The sequence below is a fragment of the Quercus suber genome, unplaced genomic scaffold, assembly GCF_002906115.3.
Source record: "Quercus suber isolate HL8 unplaced genomic scaffold, Cork oak 2.0 scaffold_294, whole genome shotgun sequence".
In the NCBI taxonomy this organism is placed as follows: Eukaryota; Viridiplantae; Streptophyta; class Magnoliopsida; order Fagales; family Fagaceae; genus Quercus; species Quercus suber.
This window is the reverse complement of record NW_027069750.1, coordinates 580,499-605,046: the sequence shown is the minus strand read 5'-3', so window position 1 is coordinate 605,046 and position 24,548 is coordinate 580,499. Positions and strand designations below refer to the sequence as shown.

Genomic DNA, 24,548 nt, shown 5'->3' with positions numbered 1-24,548 from the left:
GATGCCCTTGAGAGGTCCCTTCTCCTCCCAGTCGACATGGCTGAGCTTAGGAGCATGGGGGAGCAAGAGGTTGCCTACGACTTTAAGAGATACCTGGGCATGGTAGGACCTTTGGTACTTGTCTATTTTGTTTGAATTTTATCGCCTAGCACCTCCCTTCCCTTTAATGGCGTACTTGTTTTGGTTGGTAGGCTATCCAGGCTGTTTTCAGGTTAGACGAGGAGGCCACGTCCAGAGTAGCGCTCTGGAGAAGGAGCGCGACAAGTTCCTAAAGGCTGCGAGTACCTTTAAGAGATCTGAAGCAGATCTTAAGAAGGCGATTGACAGTTTAGAGGAGATGACGAGGGCTAGAGATAGTGTGGCTTCTAACCTAACCGCTACTACAAAACAAGCCGAGGACCAGATGAAGCGTTTGTAGGACGTCGAGGGCCAATTACGGCCTGCTCAAGAGGACATCACCAACCTGAAGCAAAAGTTGGCCTAGGCGATTAGGGCGAAGGGTATTGCCGAGTTCGTTAGGGACGAGTCCGTGAGAGTCAAAGATGAAGCCGTGTTTGCAAAAATAGACGCCGAACGTTTCGTAGAACAAGTGGAGGAAGAGGCCTTTACTGAGGGGGTAGCTAAAACTGAAGCTACCCTTAAGGCTCAAATTCCTGAAGTGTGTAGGCACTTCTGTTCCCAGACATAGAATGAAGCCCTCAACCAAGCAGGGGTTGATGCCTTATTTGACCTTAGGAGAGCGGAGAGAGTGATTACCCCCTTGCAATTCGCGAGTTTATCCCCGTTACTTTGAAGGTGGAGTCCGCTTTGCCAACGGCAGGAGAAGGTTAGACTAAAACTGCCGAGGGCACACCTTCAGCTAACAAACTTGTCGAGGGAGCTGAGCTCCATGAAGCGTTGGATGGGGCAGGAATTGGCGGTCAAGAAGTGCCCTAGGGTGTGGTGAAGCCTCCTGTTGATCCTCAAGCCCCACTCGTTGCCCCTCAGATCCCTCCTACCGGGGAAGGATCCTCCGAAGTAGCCCTCAGAGGCAGGGTCCCAAGGTATGAGTCAGAGTTGTCCGACAGGCTCCTCAAGGCAAGCTATCCGTCGATTTAGGGGAGTAAGCCATCTCGGTGGACTACCCTGTTCTGATGGCGTGGACACTCCTATTTGTTTTCTTTTTCGTTTTATTTCGCTTTTCGCCTTGGCGACATTGTAACAGAATCACGTACTTTCTATTTGAAATACATGTTCAGTAGTTCACTTATATTTCTTCGATTGATACTCCTTTTTACTTGTTATACGTTAATGTTTCGTTTAATACCTTAGCTCTGTCTGACACTTAGGATCTTTTTTGAAGTAGTTAGTTTCCCAAAGGCTTGAGTCTGAAGACCATGCAAGGCCTTGGTTCTGTCTAACACTTAGAATCTTTTTTGAAGCAGTTAGTTTCCCCATAGGCTTGAGTTCAAGAACCATGCAAGGCCTTGGTTCTGTCTAACACTTAAAATATTTTTGAAGTAGTTAGTTTCTCTATAGGCTTGAGTCCGAGGACCATGCAAGGCCTTGGTTCTGTTTAACACTTAGAATCTTTTTTGAAGTAGTTAGTTTTCCCATAGGCTTGAGTCCGAGAACCATACAAGGCATTGGTTCTGTCTAGCACTTAGAATCTTTTTTTTGAAGTAGTTAGTTTCCCCATAGGCTTAAGTCCGAGGACCATGCAAGGCCTTGGTTCTGTCTAATACTTAGAATCTTTTTTGAAGTAGTTAGTTTCTCCATAGGCTTGAGTCCGAGGGCATACAAGGTCTTGGTTTTGTCTAACACTTAGAATCTTTTTTTTGAAATAGTTAGTTTCCCCATAGGCTTGAGTCCGAGGACCATGCAAGGCCTTGGTTCTGTCTAACACTTAGGATCTTTTTTGAAGTAGTTAGTTTCCCATAGGCTTGAGTCCGAGGACCATGTAAGGTCTTGGTTCTGTCTAACACTTAGAATCTTTTTTGAAATAGTTAGTTTCTCCATAGGCTTGAGTCCGAGGACCATACAAGGCCTTGGTTCTGTCTAACACTTAGAATCTTTTTTTTGAAGTAGTTAGTTTCCCCATAGGCTTGAGTCCGAGGACCATGTAAGGCCTTGGTTCTGTCTAACACTTATGATCTTTTTTGAAGCAGTTAGTTTCCCCATAGGTTTGAGTTCGAGGACCATGTAAGGCCTTGGTTCTGTCTAACACTTAGGATCTTTTTTGAAGTAGTTAGTTTCCCCATAGGCTTAGTTCGAGAACCATGCAAGGCCTTGGTTCTGTCTAACACTTAGAATCTTTTTTGAAGTAGTTAGTTTCCCCATAGGCTTGAGTCCGAGGACCATACAAGGCCTTGGTTCTGTCTAACACTTAGAATCTTTTTTGAAGTAGTTAGTTTCCCCATAGGCTTGAGTCCGAGGACCATGTAAGGCCTTGGTTCTGTCTAACACTTAGGATCTTTTTTTTGAAGTAGTTAGTTTCCCTATAAGATTGAGTCCGAGGATCATGCAAGGCCTTGGTTCTGTCTAACACTTAGAATTTTTTTTGAAGTAGTTAGTTTCCCCATAGGCTTGAGTCCGAGGATCATACAAGGCCTTGATTCTGTCTAAACTTAGAGATCTTTTTTTTGAAGTAGTTAGTTTCCCATAGGCTTGAGTCCGAGGACCATACAAGGCCTTGGTTCTGTCTAATACTTAGGATCTTTTTTTTAAGTAGTTAGTTTCCCTATAGGCTTGAGTCCGAGGANTTTTTTTTGCCAAGATTTTGTTGAAGCCTTTCTTAAGGAAAATGAGATGTATTTAAATTCCAATTTCTCAAGAGAAAAATACAATATAAATATAAAACAAAACAATGAAGGGAAAAAAATGAAGGGAAAAAAATGATTTCACCAAAATAAAAGTCAAAGGAGAAAAGCTCTCCTCTTCTTTCTCAATCTAAAGCAACAGCACATTTTTTGACACAGATTTTAGGAATATTCAACATAGAGCCTCCAAATTTTTAATTTTCCTTGAACACAAATAAAGGGAAATATTCAATGTTTGGTTTTGCTAAATATCTGGAAGTAATATAGACTTCTTGATATATTGCAAATAGAGCAACATTTATATCATGTCAATTAGGCAAAGCACGGTGCATTCATATCTTGAAAACATTTTTAACAAACAATATAAGCATTAAAATACTAAAAATCTAATGAATCTCACTCTAATATAGAACAACATAACATTAAGCAAGTTAGCAAGTAACTAACAATACCTGACCAGACTCTTATATGCATCCATATCAGAGTTCTCATGTAGAACCAAATCGAGCCTATCAATTTGCACAACTATCGAATCTACTTATACATTATTTACCAATAGCAACTGCAAAATCACCGCAAATCAAAACCAATTTAAAAAAGAAAAAATAACCACTGTTAAAAATATCTGAAGAAAATCAAAATTGTTGGTTTTTTATTTTTATTTATTTATTTATTTGAAGAGTGAAATTCAAGTGGATCAAACCTTATGCTCTAATGATATTCAAATACTATCAATCTTCATGATAATGCACAGTGAACAATGAGAAATGTATTGTAATGGAAGACTATTAACAGGATGAAGGTTTACATTCATATTTTACCAACTTCAAGTTTATAAATGAAAGACCAACAAAAGCATAGTATTCCCACAATTAAATTAACCAAAAAAAAAAAAAAACTGAAAATCTACATTTATAATCCCTCTTCGTAACCGATTGCTACCTATACAACGGATTAATTAAAAAGATGAATCTTACCTTAAATATTGGCTAAATTAAGAAAACAATGAAAACCCACTACTTTTCTGATTGCTCCTAAAAGTCGATTCTTAGATATGACATGTGAGAAGGACTATTATAAAGAGGGATTGTACGAATAAACAAAAGTTGATGCTAGTGATGTATAGACCATATCGTTCATGTGTCCTTGACTGGTTTAGAAAATTGAAGGTTAGCTGTGAAAATCCCAAGGACAACTGAAGGTTAAGAAGGGAATAAAGTGGGGAAGATAGTAATAAATTTAATAATAGTGAAATGAATTAACTTGGAAAGTTCAAAGCATTGATAAGAAGCATTGAACGTGAGTAATTGATTATTAATTCCAAGCTAGTGACAATTTAATGTTAGCCAATTGGATTTGATGGGGGAGATGAAGAGTTGAGAGAGGGTGGGAGGAAAGTCAATAGAAAGACTATTGCAAAGGATGTGCCACTTGGTAGAACTTCATACACTTCTACATGAGGTCTCTGCTTTTATATATATTAATTTGGTTTGGAGAGTTTTTTTTTTTTTTTTTTTTTTTTTTTTTTTTTTTGTAATTTAACTTATTTTTGCTACTATTTATAGGTCTTATTGCATATTTTGGTACTATTTATGGGTCTCACCGTATTTCAGCTACTTTTTAGCTTTATCTATGGTACTTTTACAAATTTTATTTTTCAATTTAAGCTAAATAAGTTGTTACCAAAGGAATTCTAAGATAGCTCTTCTTATTTTGAATGTGAAATTAAGTGTGCGTTTGGCTCCAGTTTATTTTATTATTCAGTTTATTTTTACTACTATTCATAGGTTCCACTGCACTTTTTTGTACTATTTATGCGTCGCACTGTACTTGTAGGGACTCAATTTGGAAAAACCTTTTGAAATGAAAAGGAAAAACGGTCCAACAAGCCCAAATAATAAATTTTTAGAGAGTGGGTGAAAGAACTAGGCCCTAACAAACAGAGAACGCCCAAAACCAGATTTCCACCCGTTGAAGGCCGACGCAATAAGGTTACTCACCAAGGTTTCTCCTCGGCGCTGTTCTGAGGATCCTCCTCCTCCCCCCCCCCCCATCTTCACTGTTTTATTGGTTCCCATTATATAGCCCTCTTCTCACCATCTCTTTCTTCCACCTGTTGATCATCCGTGCGCTTTCCTTCTGACCGTTCGTCCCATCAACTGTGGTATCTTGTTGCATATGTTCCTGATACCTTAGTTCTCTCTTATTATTATTATTTTTTTTTTTAACAAAAAAGCTATTTACAAACTTGTTTACAACAAAATATACTTTTAAAATTTCAAAATGGAAACCAAATTATCAACGTCTAATAATAATTTGCTATGACCACTAGTAAAAATTCTATTCCTTGTTTGTAGCTCCTTAGATTTTCAGCCCTCCAACAATTCCACTAATACAAAGGAAAATAAAAAAGTGCATATTACCAACTGAAAATATTCAGCTACTCTAATTAGATTTATGGCTCAAATAACTTACATATGAAGCACACAATATTTTCATAAGCTTAAATAAATTAAATGCAAATTTAGAATGAAAAGAAAAACAATAAACTATGATAGGAGTTGACCTGGTCAATTGCACAAGAATTAAGCAACGGAGATTGTCCTTGCCAGAAAATAGGTGTGGAAATGAACTAGGAAATGAGGGAGCTGCCTGGCACGCACAGTGAAGCATGTTGTATCACTTTCAAGGATATTCCAACGGTCTCTTAACCAACCATCATAGTGCCAAACAGGGATCTAACAACCACGGATGAAAACTGTTGCAAATTTTCTAAATCCGTTATTATATTGTATAATGTATATTTGCCTATGTGGATAATGCAACACATAAATTCCCATAATATATTCACAGTGTTAACCACGAAGGCAATTTATGCTGAATGGACAGCTATTCAACTACAAACTATAGAGATCAGATTCAAAGGCTAAATATCACCTGTACAAGGTAATCTTGTCATCATATATATATATATAGAGAGAGAGAGAGAGAGAGAGAGAGAGAGGTGTTCAGTTGAGAACAAACATTTAAATCATGAACTGTTTCTGAAATTCACAAAAAAGTAATGACGTAAAATATAATAGTCGACACCATGCACATACCATTCACATCGTTTATGTCAACTAAACAGCAAAGGTCTATACCTGTACGGGTGGAAAACTATATTTTCCAATATGATCTTCACCAATAAAACCAAAATGCCCCACAACTTGATTACATGTCACACGCTTTGAAATTTCCACCATATTCCTATAGAATGCACTGCACCCAAAAAAAAAAAAACCATAACAATCAGTGTGAGGATTCTAACTGTGCATGTAATATGCATGAATTTTTTTTTTTTTTTTTTTTTCTCACTAGCATTGAAATGCTTGTATAAGATTTGAGGTGCATAGCATAACCAACGCAGAACTGATATAAATCAATTTTTTTTAAATATCACTTAGAAAATAATCACCAACAATAATAAAACTAATTCCTCCAAACTTTATTAATATTTTGAAAGGTTTTCAAAGCATACTTTTGATATTAGTGGAGCAGTTTAACCGGAGAAACCTGTGTATGCAGATCAACAACAAAAAGAGTTCATTGTGTTATGAGGTCCATCATGTCTAATCTAATGCTAAAAACTAGTTTGTTTTTTTTTCATTTTCATATCAAAATTTATGTACTACTGACCCTCCAACATAATCAAAATCAGAGAAGATGAAGGTTCTCCTGATGTCAAAAACACAAGCAATGATGTCCTTAGCATTCTCCCTTGCTAGTCTTCTGCACTCCTCCACAGTCAGATTTTTCCACAGGAACTCTCGTCATCAGTCAATTGTATAACAAGTGGACCTTAAAGACCTCTTGCAAATACCTGCAGCCAAAATCACGCACACAGAGAAAATATTCTCAATAAACCTAACAACAATTACAATTTTTTCTAAAAGATATAACAAACCCATACATTTGCATCATGGTACAGGCCTAAACTAGTAAAAATTTAGCAGTCAATTATTATTTTTCTTTTACCTTCAACGATTAATAACCAAACTGCAAAAGAAGCAATAAAAATTATTTGTTTGATGCCATAAAAATAACAAAAGGTCTTCTTTTCTTCTTCTTTTCTTATATTTTTCACGCAGGATATCCTCAACAGATTAGTTAGGATCGAACACATATATTCTTAAATTCTTTTCATCAATCTGCAGTCATACTCTCTATTACTTCCTTAATTGACATGTTCACATAAGCTCGGTATATATTCCATTTAGTGGTAGTTAAGATAAAAATAAATAAATTACTTTCCAAAAACATAGAAAGCAAAACAACAATAACTAATGCAGTATAACATTTAGTTTTTTTTTTTTTTTTTCAATAGCATAATATTACAAAGTTTCTCGGGAAACAAACAGAGTGGACATACTTACTGTGTGAACATAAAGGGAATCAAATGCCCTAAGTGCAAAGCTTCAGAGGAAGGTCCTCTTCCCGTGTATAGATAAAACTTCTCTCCCCTCTCGAATGCGTCCAGTATATCATTGAAATCTCTGTAATATAGTGGAAAAATACAACCATCAAATTCCAAATTTACCCTCAATACATATATTAGAGTGAGTTAGAATTGGGAGGTAGGGGTAGGGGTACCGGTGAGCAAAGAAGACGCCGCGGCGGAGGAAGACGTGGGCGCGGCGGAGAGTGAGACGCTCGACGCGATCGATGAGGGAAGGGTCGAGCCTTTGACAGCCAAACTTGTCGATGAGCTTGTCGTAGTCGATCTTGCCTCCTTCTTGGCCGAAACTTCCCATGGATTCACCACCTGTTCTTCTTGATCTTTATCTTGCTGCGTTTCATTTTCATTTGCTAATAATGCTCCTATCTCCGCCGCTTTTCCATCCATTTCTTTCTTTCTACTACTCCGATTTGAAAAAACCTAACCGTTGCAGAAAATCGAGTTATTAATATTTAAAGGCTCGGACTCGGAGTCGAAGCATGGACATGGTTGTCACTTCGCTCGTCAGGATGGATGGGTAATGGGTTGCCGCTTCTTTTTTTTTTTTTTTTTCTTTTTTCGGTTTGGAGTCTTGGCTATTGTCTATGAGTTTTGGTTAGCCCAATCGGGGTTGGAGTCTTGGCCATAGTCTACGAGTTTTAGGCTAGCCCAATTATGTTCGGCTTGGGCTTGAGCGTAGAAAGACCCAACCCATAGGTGCATCGATGTCCTTATTTGGGGTGTGGTTAGTTGTACACTAGTACATACGCAATTACGCATACATTAATTGTTTTTCTAATTATCTAATAAATACGATATATAAAAATGGAGCCTTAACCATTAATTATGCTCACTTACAAAAAAATAATAAGCATTAATTTTGCTTGCATCCTATATTGGGCACCACAGATCCATTTCCTCTGATTAAATCATTTGCAACACGTGTTAAGGTGGAAGGTTAAATGAATGGTAGATTCATTTCTCAACTGCGCTCGATTACAACCAAAAAATTGATTTCTCTCTCTTCTCTCTTTTCTTTGTACCTTTTTGTCTTTTTTTCCTCATTAAAATAATTTTTTTGTTTACATCTTTGGGAACAGTTGGTAAAAAAAAAAGTAAAAAACTCACCCTCGAATGTGAGTGGATTTTGGTTTATGGGTTGCTAAAATAGCAACTAGGGGTTTTTTACACCCCCAATACTAGTGCTCTAAAGGTTGGTAAGAAGAAGAGTAACCAGGGGCAAAGTTTTATCTTTTTCTCCCTAATCCATTACATATTTTCTCAACGTCAATCGATGTAACTTGAACTGTGTCTAATAACTATAAAATAGGTAGAGGTTTCAAGAAATTTAACCCAAAATATAAATTTAAAGAAAGATCATTTTATTTTGCTGGATGTGGCCTGTGAGTGAAGATTGTGGCTTTATGAATGGCTTGAAGCAAATTAGGTGAGACTACATAGGGGTAGATTGATTGAAATAATTTTCTTAGCATGAGAGAGAGAGAGATGTTATCCTTAATTATGATAGAAAAGTTGAAAGAAGATTGAAGATGAGGCTTATCAAAGAAGCTTATCAAAGAAGATTGAAGATGAGGCTTACGACTCTAGGAGGTAAGAGTGTAGACACTTGAGGGTGATTACTTGATTGGGTAGAGGAGGAATGAACAAACATAATTGGGGGGGGGGGGGGGGGGATAGTAAAATAAATAAATAAATAGTTTTTTTTAGGGGTTGATAAGGGTGGTTTGGATAAGATCAAAGGAACATAACGAAACATTTGGATGATGATTTAAGGGCTTTTGGCGAATATTAATATAAAAGATATATAATTTGGGTGGTTAAAGTGAGAAATGAATGTGACTTGGGGAAGGGTGGTTATTTAGATGGCATGATAAATGAGATTCAGTGGTCCAAATGGGGAGAAATTATAAGGTCCACATGGTGGACAAATGACGCGGTCCACCATTCTACTAAAAGACTCACGGCTATTTAAAATTACTAAGTTAATTTTTTTTTTAAACAAAAACTGATTACTGACTCAGCAATTTTAAACAAATGTGAGCCTGTCTATGACCCTACACTTATAATAAAGCACAAATATTAAGATGATGTATCCTTTCGTAGTAGTTTATGTTGTTAATGCATCATGAATTGCATTCACTGCTACATCATTTATAAACTTTTTGTAGTAAAACCGTTAGTAGCTTTAACGTATTTCCATAATAAAATGTACCACTTATCCTAAAGCATAAATTAATATGATAGTGAATTTAATAAATTAACTATTTATATAATATTTCAAATAAATCTAAATATATTACAAATTTTATCACATAATCTTTATAAACTAATATGACAATGGATATGGTTGGTGGATTAAAAAAACATAATAAATGAATGTTTAAATGATTTTTTTTTTTTTTTAGTGATTAGTGACACATTAGTTTGTAAAAATTTTATAGTAAAATTTGTAGTATTCCTAATGTCACTCGTATTCAAAAAGTATCACGAGAAAAACATTAAACAGAAACAATAGTGCTTTGCTACATACTCTAAAAATAAAAATTGAGGGCATTTCATTTTCCTCTCTCATTTTTTTTTTTTCATTATTGTAACCATTGCAAATTATTAAAAAAGAAAAAAGAAAAAAAAACATTTATGTCGAGCACGCCCATTCTCATTAAACTTGATAGAGAAAGTTGGTGAGAGTGAATTAGCACCATGGGATCGATCCCCATTGTGGCTTATTACAATCAAATAGGCTTGAGTCCGAGGACCATACAAGGCCTTAGTTCTGTCTAACACTTAGGATTTTTTTTTTTTTTTGGCATGATGATAGCCTCGGCCCTGTTTCACTGGGAGTGGGCCATCCTCGGGTTGGATCCTTGACCCCGTGGTGCCCCGGGTAGGGGTGGTTCAGACTTCTAAGTTTACGCGTGGCAGTAACCCCGCCTTCAGTTCAAGCTTTCGCCCTTCTCAATTACGAGGCGTCCCCTGACTGCTCGCATTTCGCGCCTGACGTTTCGATGCACGAGGCGCGCCCTTATTAATATCCTCGTGGATTGATGCAGATCCAACAGTTTACGGCCTCCTTGGAATTTGGTTGGGATTAATGCCGTTAATAACCTTTTTTTTTGAATTATGTGTGGATCAATTCCCACCAACCTCCATATTCTATATAAGGCTATCTGGGGGGGAAACGTCCTTCCACACTCCATGAATCCTCTAACAAAACATGAAACACATCCCTCCAGCTCTCTGAGCCCCTTCAACAACCCTGCCAGGATTGTGACAAGAGTTTGAAGAAACGGGGCGGCCCTAGATGGGAGTGAGGGCACACAGGCCAAAGGTCCTCCTTCCTCGGCCGAGAGCCATTATGGCTGTAGCCCGTGCCAGACTTCCGGCACGACAGAGTTTGGGTGTCATCTCGATGGTGTCGTGCATGGCAGTCAGGAGGGAAGTCCCTGAAGTACGTAACGCCCTTCTCTGGGGCACGCCCATGCCTGCCTTTCAGACTGGCAACGACTCGCACCTGGCCTATCCATCGATGGAGGCTTGCAAGATTACGTCATGTCCGATGCCCGGGTGTTGCCGTCTTTAACAGCCGACTAACGTGGGGCTGGGAGAGAATCAAGGGAACGTCATGGGGAGGGGTCGTTAGGTGCCCATGCATCTGCTCCTTTCTTCTCGCCGGCACCATCTGCACCAGCTCGGGGGTTGTTGGCAACCTTAAAACAAGCCTGTCTTAGCCCTCTTCCTTATAGTTAGTTTTAAAGCTGGCCGTCTGGGCCTCTGTTTGTAACATTAGTTTTAAAAAACGTCTGTCTGAGCCTCTATTTGTATCTTGTATTGACTTTTCGATTAATAAAATGCTGTGATGTTTGTTTCCTTCTCCTATTCTCTGAATCTTTTACTTTCTTGCAACGATCATATCTTGTGCAAAAGTGTTATTGTTGGTTGTTACTTTGCCCCCAACGGTGGAAATCGCTAGCCGTTGCGCCTGCTAACACCCTAGTCCTTCCCCACAGATGGCGCCAATTGTAGGAACTCAATTTGGAAAAGCCTTCTGAAATGAAAAGGAAAAACGGTCCAACAAGCCCAAACAATAAATTTTTAGAGAGTGGGTGAAAGAACTAGGCCCTAATAAACGGACAACGCCCAAAACTAGATTTCCACCCATTGAAGGCCGGCGCAATAAGGTTACTCACCAAGGTTTCTCCTCGGCGCTGATCGGAGGATCCTCCTCCTCCTCCCCCCTCTTCACTGTTTTGTTAGTTCCCTTTATATAGCCCTCTTCTCACCGTCTCTTTCTTTCACCTGTTGATCATTCGTGCGCTTTCTTTCTGACCGTCCGTCCCATCAACTGTATTATCAATAATCATGTGATTTGTAGTGGCCAAGGTTACTCTGCCTAGGAGTCACATCTCCATTAGTGCGGTCAGGGGATTAGGTGAGCGCATTTATTGTGGAGATGACAACCTGTCCTGGGCTTGTTCCCCCACTTGGTGTTGTCTTCGGTCCACCGAGGACAGGGTCATTCTCGGCGGGGTCCTTACAGCTCAGGCCTTTATACAACGTCCTCGGGCAATTCTCCATCCTCGGCATGGGCCTTGAGCCGGATGTAAAATGGGCCGAGACTATCAGACTTTCAAGTCCTACAATACTATTTTAACTAACTTTTATCTTTATCTAGTACAATTTTTTTTTTTTTAAATTTTGACAAAATAAACGACCTAAAACAGGTTGGGTACCGTGTTTGTCTCTTTCTCTGAGGCATCTATAGACACCTGTCCCAACAAAATATTGAGGTGTAAAACAATAGCCATGCAAACTGAAGAATGGCTGAAGATTCCTTAACCAATGCATGTCATATGTATAATAATATGTACGTGTCTGTCCCTTACCAACATATCTCTCCTATAAATACCAGCATCTCCGAGTCGCCACTTCATTCAGTACTACCTCAAAACCAAAACCATGGCTAAGCCTATCTTGCTCTATACTTCTCTGTGCCTTCTTCTTGTGCTCTTCAATGGATGCCTAGCTAATCAAACAAGAAGGCAGCAACAACAGTTCAATCAGTGCCAACTGGACAGGCTAGATGCGCTCAAACCAAACCACCGCATTGAGGCGGAAGCCGGCGTGATCGAGTCTTGGGACCCCAGCGACCAGCAATTCCAGTGCGTCGGAGTGGCCGTCGTTCGCCGTACCATTGAGCCTAATGGCCTTCTCTTGCCTCAGTACGCCAGTGCTCCTCAACTCATTTACATTCAGAGAGGTAAGCTACACTGAATTTAGTTCTGTGCATGTACAAGTTGCAAGTGCAAACTGTATAATTTAATTAATTTATGTAATGTTATACGACAGGTTATGGTATCTTTGGTGCCGTAATTCCTGGCTGCCCCAACACATACCAAGAATCTCAACAACAGCAACATCAACAAGGACAGCACCGAGACCAGAACCAGAAGATCCAAAACTTCCGACGGGGTGATATCATAGCATTGCCCGCCGGAGTAGCCCATTGGTTGTACAATGATGGCGATTCGGAGGTTGTAGCACTCTCTCTCCTTGACACTAACAACCAAGCCAACCAGCTTGACGAGAACCCCAGAGTAAGAACTAAAATAGAAATCCAACTATTATTTCCAATTAATATGTAATAACAATTAATCCAACTGTATAATTAAAGCGACGATGATATATGCATCTTATATGGCTGGCTTTGTACACATATGTAGCACTTCTACCTTGCCGGAAACCCAGAAGATGAATTTCAGCTACAAGGTCGAAGCCCACGAGGACAACATCGCCAGCAACAGGGACAGGGCAACAATCTCTTCAGTGGCTTCCGTACTGAGGATTTGGCTGATGCTTTCAACGTGGATAAGGAGACCATTAGAAACCTTCAAGGCTTCCATGAAGACAGGAAGAACATAGTGAAAGTGAAGGGTAGGCTTCAAGTGGCCATGCCGCCAAGGTCAGGTGAAGAGCGCGAGCGATTGGAAAGACAAGAGAGAGAGCAAGAGAAAGAAGATGAGAGGGAACAACGTGAGAGCCAGAGCCCCCGAGGTGGAGGTGACAATGGCATTGAGGAGACTCTATGCACCTTGAGGCTGAGGGAGAACATATATGACCCTTCACGAGCTGACATTTACAACCCCCAAGCCGGTCGAATCAGTACCCTCAACAGCCACAACCTCCCAGTCCTCCGCTGGCTTCAACTCAGTGCTGAGTTTGGAAGGCTCCAAAGGGTAATGCTAATGAATGCTGCGATTAAATTAACAAAAATTATTTGCTTTTTTGATATTTAGATTTAATTAATTTAGAGGTCATACATGTTACACCAGGATGCTATTTATGTTCCACACTGGAATAGGAATGCACACAGCGTGATCTATGTAGTAAAGGGTCGTGCCCAAGTTCAAGTGGTTGACGACTTTGGTCAAACTGTATTCCATGATGAGCTGCAGCAACATCAAATCTTAACCGTACCACAAAACTTTGCAGTGGTGAAACGAGCTGTTAGTAGTGAGGGTTTCGAGTGGGTGGCCTTCAAGACAAATGACAATGCCCAGATTTCTCCTCTTGCGGGACAAACCTCTGTACTCAGGGCCATTCCAGCGGACGTACTAGCCAACTCCTTCCAACTTAGCCGAGAAGATGTTTCAAAACTGAAATCTAATTTGGAACAGCAAGAGATCTCTATAGTAACTCCCTCTAGATCTTCTTCTCAGAGGACGGCTATAGCTTAGATGAAAAATCTAATGTAACTGTGTCGAAACTGTATCATGGCGACTCGTAGTTTTGCTTTTTGTAAGGTTGCAAGGCTCTTCTCATAAATAATCAATGCAGTGTATCTACTCAAATAAATCACTGCTATGTGTATCTTTGTGAGCTTGTAATAATAAGTTAATAAAATCCTATATATATGGTTTGTTCGGCTAAATTTCGTTCACAGATTTTATTTCTTTTCCTTCATATTTTTGCACAATGATACTCAAAACACTTCTACTACTAGAGAGAGAGGGGTCGGTTTTGTTCTGTTGATATCTAGCTCCCCTTTTTTGTTTTTTATAGTTCAATTTGCATTTTTCTCTCTTTCTCTGTGTGTTTGCGTCTCAGATAGAACCGGAACCCCAACAGTGCGTTTTGATCACCTTACTTGTTTCACTTAGATTTTAGCTCAATTCCACCAATTTTGTACTACTTGTTACTTTTGGTTGCTGAGTCTGAAGTTTAAGACTTTAAGCAGTAGTGTAGTGTATGTAATAAGTGAATTTTGTGAGGACAATAATCTGAATGAGTGTTTTATTTTGGGTCTCAATAGTCTTGTGGATGGCTTCTCTTAGTCGTTGTAGAGTGTAGAGAGTAGTGTATGTAAGCTGTTGATTTCTTGTATAAGTTGTTAATTTTATACCAAAGTTAAATTTGTTTCCCCCTAATAATATTTGATGAGGCTGAGACTAGTATAAGTTACTAATTCCAGAGTAGTTTTTAATTTTACACCAAATGTAACTGGTTTTATTTTTTTGTTTTAAACATAATGTTTGATGAGACTGAGACTATTATAAATTGTAAAATTTATTTAATTCGAGAGTAGTTGTTAATTCATATCAAAGATGACTGATTTTTTTTTTTTTTTGACATAATGTTTGATGAGGCAGAGACTAGTGTAAGTAGAAAATTTATAAGGTTGTCAAAATTCCAGATTCTTTTTATTTGAAACCCTTTGAGCTTGAGGTGTATAAAAAAAGTTCAGATTTTTGGAGAAGGGTTGGGGTTTCATTGAGACCTCATGCTGCGTTTAACGTTTATTCCAATCACTTCTTGCCAACCCCTTTTTTTGGTGAAGTTTTGCATTGGTTGGTAGATAACATACCTATTCAAGAGAGTTGCAAGAGTGAAATGATTTTGTCATTTAATATCAATAACGAGACATTCGAAGAGCTAGTGCCGCCTGATCATTGCTTAGATGGAGAGGATCTTGGGAGGCGTCTTTTGTTATTTAGGGGGAAACTAGCTTTGATTAGATTTGTGAGGGTTGATGAAAATAAGTTCACATGCATATGGGTGATAAAAGAGCATGGAGCTCATAAATCCTGGAATAAACCTCCTGTTGTGCCAAATAAATATGTGCTTTTTGATGGCTTCACCAAGCGTTGTTTAATTCTATTGCATGAAATATTTCTGGATTTCTACCAATGGTACGTGAATCAAAGATTCGGAAAGAAACTGAATATGTTTTAATTGACCTTGAAACTTTTTGCAAGAAACGTGTTCGTATTCAAAGTATTTCATTTGTAGCAATTATTGCCGCAATTTGGGGCAATTGCACATTTCTTTTATTCAAGCTGCTTTGCTAACCCACTATTCTGGTCACAGGAATAGGCAAACAGAGATTGTTACAGTGTGAGGGGTTGCAGGCAGATAGTCTTGATGTGCTCTCAGTTGCCATTCAGTGTGTTTCTTCTTTTCCAGAGGATCACCCCCACATTGCACAGGGTGGTCCAGTTGCTTGAATCAGAGGTTATGACCCTGTGCCCAAGTGACTTCTATGATTCCAACTCTGATTGAAAGACTTGTGCATAGATGGAGGTGTGGACTTCACGTCCATGTCTTTATTGTGAGTTATGGAAAGTAATGCAGCAGCTCAAAGGGATCAAAATCAGCAAAGCTTGACTACTGCATAATATTTGTTCATTCTTTCTGCAGATTTTGAAGAATTAGTCGTGCTGCATCATCTGTGTCCACTAGACCGACTGAGCTTTTTGTTAGTCATCATGGTGCATTTGGCTACTTGCACCGCTCATTTTGCATGGATGCGAATGGATTTCAACACAATTTCTTTTCCCATTTCTTAAAATCTGTAGTCTCCTCTAGGATTTGTTCCTCCAAATTAAGTGTAAATGACATCTGTATGAATTGGAAATGCTCCCAGACAAAGTATAACAAGATTTGTGAAAGTACATTGGTATGCTTTCAGCAAGGTGAGATAAACATATTCAATAATAAAAGATTAGTATATTTAGCAACTGTCTAATATATTTAGCAGAGCTGAAATATTGTATTAAGGTAAGAAAGAAAAATAATGTATCCATCAAAGCAGGAAAAAACTTGTTTAGCATGACTAAAATGCAATATTTAGCTATGCAAATATTCCATATTCAAAGGGACAGAAATTTTGTTTTATATGTTCAGCAACGTGAAAGTTTTATGTTTAAAAACAAGAAATAGTTTTCAACAGTAAGAAAGGAGAGATAAATTTGAGTAAATTACACTAACTTCTCGAGATTTTTGGGATAATATAAGAAACCTTGTCCCATTTTTAAAAATTACACTTAACCCTTCCCTGCAAGTTTATATTTTATTTTATTTCTTTTTCTTACCCTCTAATTAATCTTATTAGTAAGCACTATTTTTAGGTTTTTGTAGATTAGAATCTAATTTGAAATATGTTTGTAATGGACACAAATGGTTATAAGAGCAGTGCCGGCTGAACAGTGGAGCAAGAGAGGCCGTCGCCTAAGGCCCCAAGTAAAAAAAAAGGCCCCCAGATTTTAACCAATAAGGTTATTTATAATCAATAAATAAAATAATATTTTTTTTACTAGATGAAAAACAAATAAAAAATAGAGAGAAATGCAATGTCCACAATATTTTTTACAACACTTTTACAATTATGTTAAGTAGCAGGTTGTTACAACCTGTTATTGATGGCAAAAAAATAATAATAGTGATATTTTCAAAGAGAAAAAAAAAAAAAAAGCAACTTAAAACATAGGATTTATTGTAAAAAAATATTGTGAATGTTATACTTCTAAAAAAAATAAGAACAATAATAATAAGAGTTTAGTTAGCAAACTTTTATTAGTTCTCGTCTAAGTCCACCACTAACACCACTCTTTTACTTACTATTATCAATCTACCATATCAACAAGTATGAAAAATTTTGTCAAATTTTTTCTGTTTATAAAATTTCTAAAAAAAGAAAAAAATTCTACATAGTTTATGTTAATTAGTAGTAATTTTGCATCTAAAACAAGATAATTAATTTTCGCCTTAGGCCCCCAAATACATCAAGCCGCCCTCCGCCCCTGTATAAGAGATTATATATATATATATATATATATATATTCAAGGTCTCCAAGGAATGGAGTGTCATACTGTCATTCATAAAAATAGAATGAGGTTTATAACAAAGCTAGTAATCTCAAAGCTGAGAATCAAAATACAATGAAGGATCTTATCCAAAAAAAAAAACAAGGGGGGATGAGTTAGGAAGGGAGAGAATAGGGTTTGAACAATGAATGTCAATGATTGTATGAGAATGGTTTTGATAGTTGGTTGATAGAAGAAGTGATGGAATCATCAATCATGGAAATGGATGTCTTAGTGGAGAGTCAAGATATTGATGCCTTCTGATTGTTCTCTTTTATAATGGCTGAACACCTCTGCTTTGGTTAATGGGGTAATAGTCAGAAGTTTCATACTTAGGATAGTTGTATTTTGTTGGTGTAAGAGCTGGTTGCGTTTTATTCCTGATTTGGATTCTCAATTAGGCTAAGTTCATTTAGTTTTAGCCACATAAGAAAGTAATTTAGCTGCTTAAGAAAGAAAGAAAGATAAAAATATGAATTATGGTGCATTTTTGACACAAATTATGCTGAAAATGAAAGGGAATTATGGAGAAATTATACTATTCTTGTGATAGACCGTGTCACCCTTGCCTAATGGTCTACTATTTCATTAAAAGACTCACACTGTCACATATATTTAAGTTGATTGAGTCAAATCTATACTCTATATATTACTAAAAGCTGAAGCGTAGCGTTTAATGCTGCTACTCTTACGTTGCGCCACATCAGCTGCCACGCCATTTTTTTATATATAATATAATTTGTCATACAATTTTAAAATGGTTTTTATAATTTTCAGCCTTATAAATGCAGTTTATTACTTATTTATTTACTTCCACTATCATCTTATAATAAATCTTCCACTATCATCCTATAATAAATCCAGCTCACTGCTTACTTATTTACTTCCACTATCACTTTATAATAAATTTGTATAATTAATCCAGCCCACCTCTTATTTATTTAGTTTCACTATCAAGCCCAACCTAAACCCTTTTCAGTTCAGTTTTAAAGTTTTGTGTGAGTCTTTTTAGCTTAAAGGAAGGAAAAAAGAAAAAAATCTATATATTACTAAAAGCTGAAGCGTAGCGTTTAATGCTGCTGCTCTTACGTTGCGCCACATCAGCTGCCACGTCATTTTTTTTATTATATAATATAATTTGTCTTACAATTTTAAAATGGTTTTTATAATTTTTAGCCTTATAAATGCAGCTCACTACTTATTTATTTACTTCCACTATCATCTTATAATAAATCTTCCATTATCATCCTATAATAAATCCAGCCTATTACTTACTTATTTACTTTCACTATCACCTTAAAATAAATTTGTATAATTAATCCAGCCCACCTCTTATTTATTTAGTTTCACTATCAAACCCAACCTAAAGCCTTTTCAGTTCAGCTTTAAAGTTTTGTGTGAGTCTTTTCAGCTTAAAGGAAGGAAAAAAGAAAAAATCTATATCTATATATTACTAAAAGCTGAAGCGTAGCGTTTAATACTGCTGCTCTCATGTTGTGCCACATCAGCTATCATGCCATTTTTTTTATATAATATAATTTGTCTTACAATTTTAAAATGGTTTTTATAATTTTCAACCTTATAAATGCAGCTCACTGCTTATTTATTTACTTCCACTATCATTCTATAATAAATCTTCCACTATCATCCTATAATAAATCCAGCCCACTACTTACTTATTTACTTCCACTCTCGTCCTATAATAAATTTGTATAATTAATCCAGCCCACCTCTTATTTATTTAGTTCTACTATCAAGCCCAACCTAAAACCTTTTCAGTTCAGTTTTAAAGTTTTGTGTGAGTCTTTTCAGCTTAAAGGAAGGAACAAAGAAAAAAAGAAAAACAAAGAAAAAAAAAACAAATGTTGAAGCCTTTCAAGCTTTGGGATTTTTTTTTTCCAATTTTTCTATAATTTTTTTTTACATTTATTTTTTTAATATTACACTTCTCCAACCTTTCTCTCTCTCTCTTACCATTTCATCTCCCCACTACTTCTTCAATCTTTCTCCCTCTCTTACCTTTTCATCTCCCCACTACTCTCTACATTAATATCATCCTTCCTCTTTTCCTTCATCTTCCTTTATTTTTGTCTCTTCTTATTCACATCCTCTTACTATAGATTTGTTACTATCTTTTCTATTCTATGCATAGTTTTCCCACACAATAAAAAAGAAAAAAAGAAAAAGGTTCCCTCTCTCTAAATTTTTTGGTGGATTTTTTTTATTTTTCTTGCATCTATACTTTAGGTTGATAATTTTTTATATTCTTTAAAACTCTATTTTGGGTTAGTGCAATTTATTTATTTATTTATTTTTAATTGTTGTTTTTTTTTTTAAAATTTTTTATTCTCTTTTATTGTTAAATGTTATCCTATTGCGTTCTAAAGAATTAAATATAGCATATAAAAATATAATATTATCCTATTACATAGCATGATTTGGATAATTTGCTATTTATTCTATTACATAGCATGATTTTTTATAGTGCTCAATTTAGATGTTAAACTATGAGACTTTACTAATTTTTGTTTGTTTTCTAATCCTTTGTGGTGGGCAAAGTACTCTATAATGCCATTTATTTAAAGAAAATTAAAGGTTAGCCAAATGAAAATAATCAGATAGGTGACAAATTTTAACTTTTGCAATTTTATTTTAATTATTATTATTATTTTATAACAATGCATGTATAGAAATTTAATTCTTAGATTTTGCTAATAATTTTTTATTTGATAATATGTTTTGGGTGGCCGAAATTATAATTTCTATGAAGAAAATAACCTTAATAGATTATCAAAAACAAAATTTTATCCTAATATTGGTTCAATTAATCATTGTTAAGTTTTATTAATTTTTTTAAGTTTAAGTTTTTTTTTTGGTGTTTTGGATTGTTTTTATATTACATTTATGATTCTTCCTATAATAAATAAAAATATAATTACGAAATACATTACTCATTATTAGATTAGTTTAAATTGTAAAAAAAAAAATAATAATAATAAAACTACCATAAAAATAATTATCTCGCGCAATACGCAGGTTCACAGCTAGTTATACTAAAAATAAAATAAAGAGAGAAAACCCTGTGTGAAGTTAGGATGAAAACACAATTTCTTTTTTATTCAATCAAAACACACTTTTTTTTTTCTTCCTTGTACTGCGCAACAAAGAACTTGGAATGATAATGACATGACAACACATCAAAGATATAAAAAAAATAATACGATTTTTACACAAAGTCAAAGGAAAAACTTACCTCTATTAGCCATTTTCCACGAGTCTCTATCGCACAGTGCAAGGAAGAAACAAGAAGTACAATATGAGACTTGCAGTATCATCCGATCAAAAAAAAAAAAAAAACCCTAATTTCAAAAGGAGGAAGGAAGTCCTTATTTAATTGACAATGTTTGAAGAGAAATCTTTCAAACTTCTTTGATATTTTTTTTATTAAATATAAAATTTGAAAATTTAACCGTTCAATTGCATGATCTTTATATTTTTAACACATACATAATTTTTTACTACAAAAGTTTGAAATTTAAATATGTCATTGATGACATAGTTATTAATTTTTGATCTTTTTGAAATTTCGTAAGCATGAATAATATAATAAGAATATACAATCTTAACGGTAAGATTTTTAAAATTCAAATGCAATAAAAAGATATGAGGAGTTTGGTTTGAAGAGTTTATCTCTAAACTAGAGAAAATCCTTTTCCATATTTTTTATTATTACCAGTCGCTAACCCATGTAATACACAGATTAGTTGAACAAAAATTTAAAATTTAAAATTTAAAATTTGTCTAAAGTTATGATCACTTGAAAAAATAAGGTACAATTTAAGAGGGGAAAAAAAATACTAACACCAATAATATTAGGCATGTCATGTCTATAATCAATGGCATTCTTTCTTTAATAAATTAAAATTAAGATCTCAATCATTTTTTTAATATAATATAATTCTTCCCATTGCTCAATTTGTTTGCAAAATCCTAAGTTTTTTCTTGCTATATAAAATGCAACCAAAAAACCCAAAAATAAGAAAATAAAAAACTATAGAAGTTCTCACATAGAAAACAGTAATTAATTATACTCAGAAATGAAATTGACACTAAAAAAAAAGTCATTAATCTAGAGCAATAGGTTTTGGAAAAGATTTTTTTTTTGAGAATTGGAAAAGCTAATTTAGTGTTATAGGCAATAGTTATAATATTTTAACACGTAGAAGAAGAACAACAAAAAGGTGTATTAGATGAATAAATTGACTTCGTTAGAGAATGAATACAAATAAATGAATTGGAAAGAATAGATTTCGAAATATATGAATGTAAAAAGAAGAAGAAGGAAGTACCAGTTGAAAGACCATAGAGTTTTAATTGAGATAGAAGACGACCAATCTAGGAAGCACTTGGAATGCTCCTATTTTTTGCATAGCCTAGGCTGCCACATTCTTGCTTCTCATCTACTTATGATTCCAACTTTTATTCTTGGCGAGAGAAAGAGGCTCTTGCCTTTAGGTAATATAATTGAGAAAAATGCCACAAGAAACATATCAACACCCTTTTTGGTTCTTAAATAATAAAAATTTAAAGAACAAATTTATGAGGTTAATGCATAACCTAAGCTTGTTCATCAAGATTCAAGACCTGGTAACGTAAAAATACTATATAAAAAATAGAGTAAAAATGCAAAATGGGTCATATATATGAAAATGAATTTTTAAAAAATAACAGTAATTTATAATTCTTAAATCACATTAATTTTAATGGTAAGGCAAAATATATGACTACATAATAGAAAAAAATATAAGAGAAAGATAGGTCACCTCAAAAGAATAACCCATGATTATAGCAATTGAAATTTTTTCAAGACAATTTCATATATTGCAAAATATGAACCCAAAATTTAGATGTTAGAACTTCTAAAAAGCCAAAAGAAAGAGTAAAGAACTAGAAGATTCAGTGCCTAAAAATTATTTGAAACAAAACAAAAACAAAAACAAAAACATATGACTACATTATAGAAAAAATTGACAATTCTTATCAACAAAAACCTATAATTAAAAAACCCTAATAGTGATCTAGTGACCGGAGAATTAGAGAAGGAGAGAAGGAAGAGTAAAAAAAAAAAAAAAAAACCGAATGAGAGAGGAGGTGTTTGCATAAAGAACAAAATAAAAATATAATTAAAAAACCCTAATAGTGATGTAGTGACCAGAGAGTTAGAGAGGAAAGAGTCCAAAACAAAATAGAAAACTGTATGTGAGATGAGGTGTTTGCATTTGAATACATCTTAAAAGTCCTAAATCAAATTAAAAAATATAAATAAAAAATGCTGATGTGGAAAATTGTGGAGATGTTAACCAAAAGTCAAAAGTTTCAGTTATAATAATAATAATAATAATTATTATTATTATTTGACTAGTTTTTTTTTTTTTTTTTATATATATATTTTTTTGATAATTATTATTTCTTAACTTAGTTAACTCTCACTTCACAAAAGCATCTTGGTCAGGTTCACGGAGTTGAAAAAGACTAACCTACTACTAACTAGATCGATAACCAATGTTAGCTTGACAACAATTCACTCCTTGACTTGGCCAATATTTGTCGAGTCAACTTCTCTGCATTAGAGTGGGTCCATATTTGAAAAATTGTTTGTAAACGACTCTATGTCTTCTTCTTTCACACACACAAAAAAAGTTTGCTTTCCATTGCTAAAAAAGTAATTTTTATGATTTTTTGGACCCATATAATTTAATAAATTTTTTTGATAGTGAGTGTAATTTGTGTATTTTACCCATGAAAAATTAATTTTTTGTAATTAACCAAAAAAAAAATTGATAACAGATTTAATTTGAGCATTTAATGGGATTCCTGTAATGAAAATTGTTTTTTTTTTAATAAATAATTTAATTATATTTTGAACTTTTTTTAATGCATGTAAAAGTTGGACTATTATTTATTACTAAATTTAAGGGTAGTTTGGGTTTTTCATATTTAATGTAAGGGTATTTAGGTAATCAGGTTAAATAGTTTAGGGCCTTGTCATTTTAACCATAAAAAAGAGGCTACAAGAGGAGACGTGAGATGACTCACCAAGGTTGTTGGAGGCACGTGAGGGCACGTAATTGACACTGGTTTGCTTTCTTTGGTCAATCTTAGGACAAGGAACTGATATGTGCGAGAAGTGATTAGTTTAATTTAAAAAATAGGTTAAAATGTAAAACTGACACTTTTAAGTTTTACTTTTTGTCATTTCAATTTTTTAAGTTTCAGTTTTATTATTGTAGTTCTTTGAGTTTCAAATTTTGTCAATTTAGTCCTTCGTTAGCCTTCCGTCAAATACTGCAGTTTACTAACTAAAACTATGTCATTTTGGATGATTTTTTTTTTTTTAATTTCTTAATTTAAAAAATTGAAAAACGTTAATTAAAAAAAAAAAAGAAAAAGAAAAAAAAAAGGGGGAAACTAAGGGCTCAGGGAATGACATCGTTCCCTAGCTCCTAGTTCATTCTTCAACAATGGAAAGATGAACTTTCTTACAGCTGTTTTGTTCAAGTAAAGACAATATTGCTTGAATTCATTTTCTTGCAACTGCTTCTCAAAAGGTGAAGAGTAAAATACTTGAATAATTAAATCAATAACAAATACCATTAAAGAAAAATCCTATTACTAACAATAACTTTAGATTTTTTATCACAGGCAATTCGTCGAGCAGGTTGAGTGCAAACCTTTTGTTCCAGTTCATTGGAGGAAGCCAACTCTGCTTGCAATTCTTGTAACTTTCTGCCATATTCCTCCTCGGTTTGCTTTTGCTTCTGTATCCATCCAAACACCGAAATTCAACTTTTCTGAGAAATTAAAAAAAACCTCATGATCTTGTTTTGTGCCTCTAAAGTCGTGGTACTAACCTCATGATCTTTGGACGTGCTTGCCTTTTAGCCTTTACCCATATTTGCTTCTTTTCTGCTTGTTTTTCTATCCCGGATTTTTTGAAAAGAAAGGGAAGTTTTTCTCAGAAGAGACGAGACTTTCCTGGAGAGATGTAAAATGATATGGCTAGGGGAACTACGTTGTTCTTGGAGCCTTTGGTTTTTTTTTTTTTTTTTTTT

The 24,548-nt window shown here is 35.1% G+C and overlaps 1 protein-coding gene, 1 long non-coding RNA gene and 1 pseudogene across 2 annotated transcripts; 1 reads left to right on the top strand and 2 right to left on the bottom strand.

The window, feature by feature from the left end:
- Nucleotides 1–5,243: 5,243 nt before the first annotated feature.
- On the bottom strand, nt 5,244–7,854 carry LOC136071202 (tryptophan--tRNA ligase, cytoplasmic-like; annotated as a pseudogene).
- Nucleotides 7,855–12,227: 4,373 nt separating this feature from the next.
- On the top strand, nt 12,228–14,224 carry LOC112009358 (11S globulin seed storage protein Jug r 4). Its single transcript, XM_024041692.2, has 4 exons — nt 12,228–12,553; nt 12,643–12,890; nt 13,017–13,529; nt 13,626–14,224. The coding sequence occupies exons 1-4, from the start codon at nt 12,253–12,255 to the stop codon at nt 14,028–14,030; spliced, it is 1,467 nt and encodes a 488-aa protein (XP_023897460.2). The 5' UTR covers nt 12,228–12,252; the 3' UTR covers nt 14,031–14,224.
- A 9,675-nt stretch (nt 14,225–23,899) lies between these two features.
- LOC136071212 (uncharacterized) lies at nt 23,900–24,524 on the bottom strand. The gene is made up of 2 exons (XR_010632516.1): nt 24,348–24,524; nt 23,900–24,254 (listed from the first exon to the last, which is right to left on the bottom strand). It is a non-coding gene; the product is annotated as an uncharacterized LOC136071212 (long non-coding RNA).
- Nucleotides 24,525–24,548: the final 24 nt, after the last annotated feature.

Coding starts and splice junctions, on each gene's coding strand:
- LOC112009358 (XM_024041692.2), top strand. CDS start 12,253: ATGGCTAAGCCTATCTTGCTCTATACTTCTCTGTGCCTTCTTCTTGTG. Junction 12,554..12,642: donor ACTCATTTACATTCAGAGAG/GTAAGCTACACT, acceptor GTTATACGACAG/GTTATGGTATCTTTGGTGCC. Junction 12,891..13,016: donor AGCTTGACGAGAACCCCAGA/GTAAGAACTAAA, acceptor ACACATATGTAG/CACTTCTACCTTGCCGGAAA.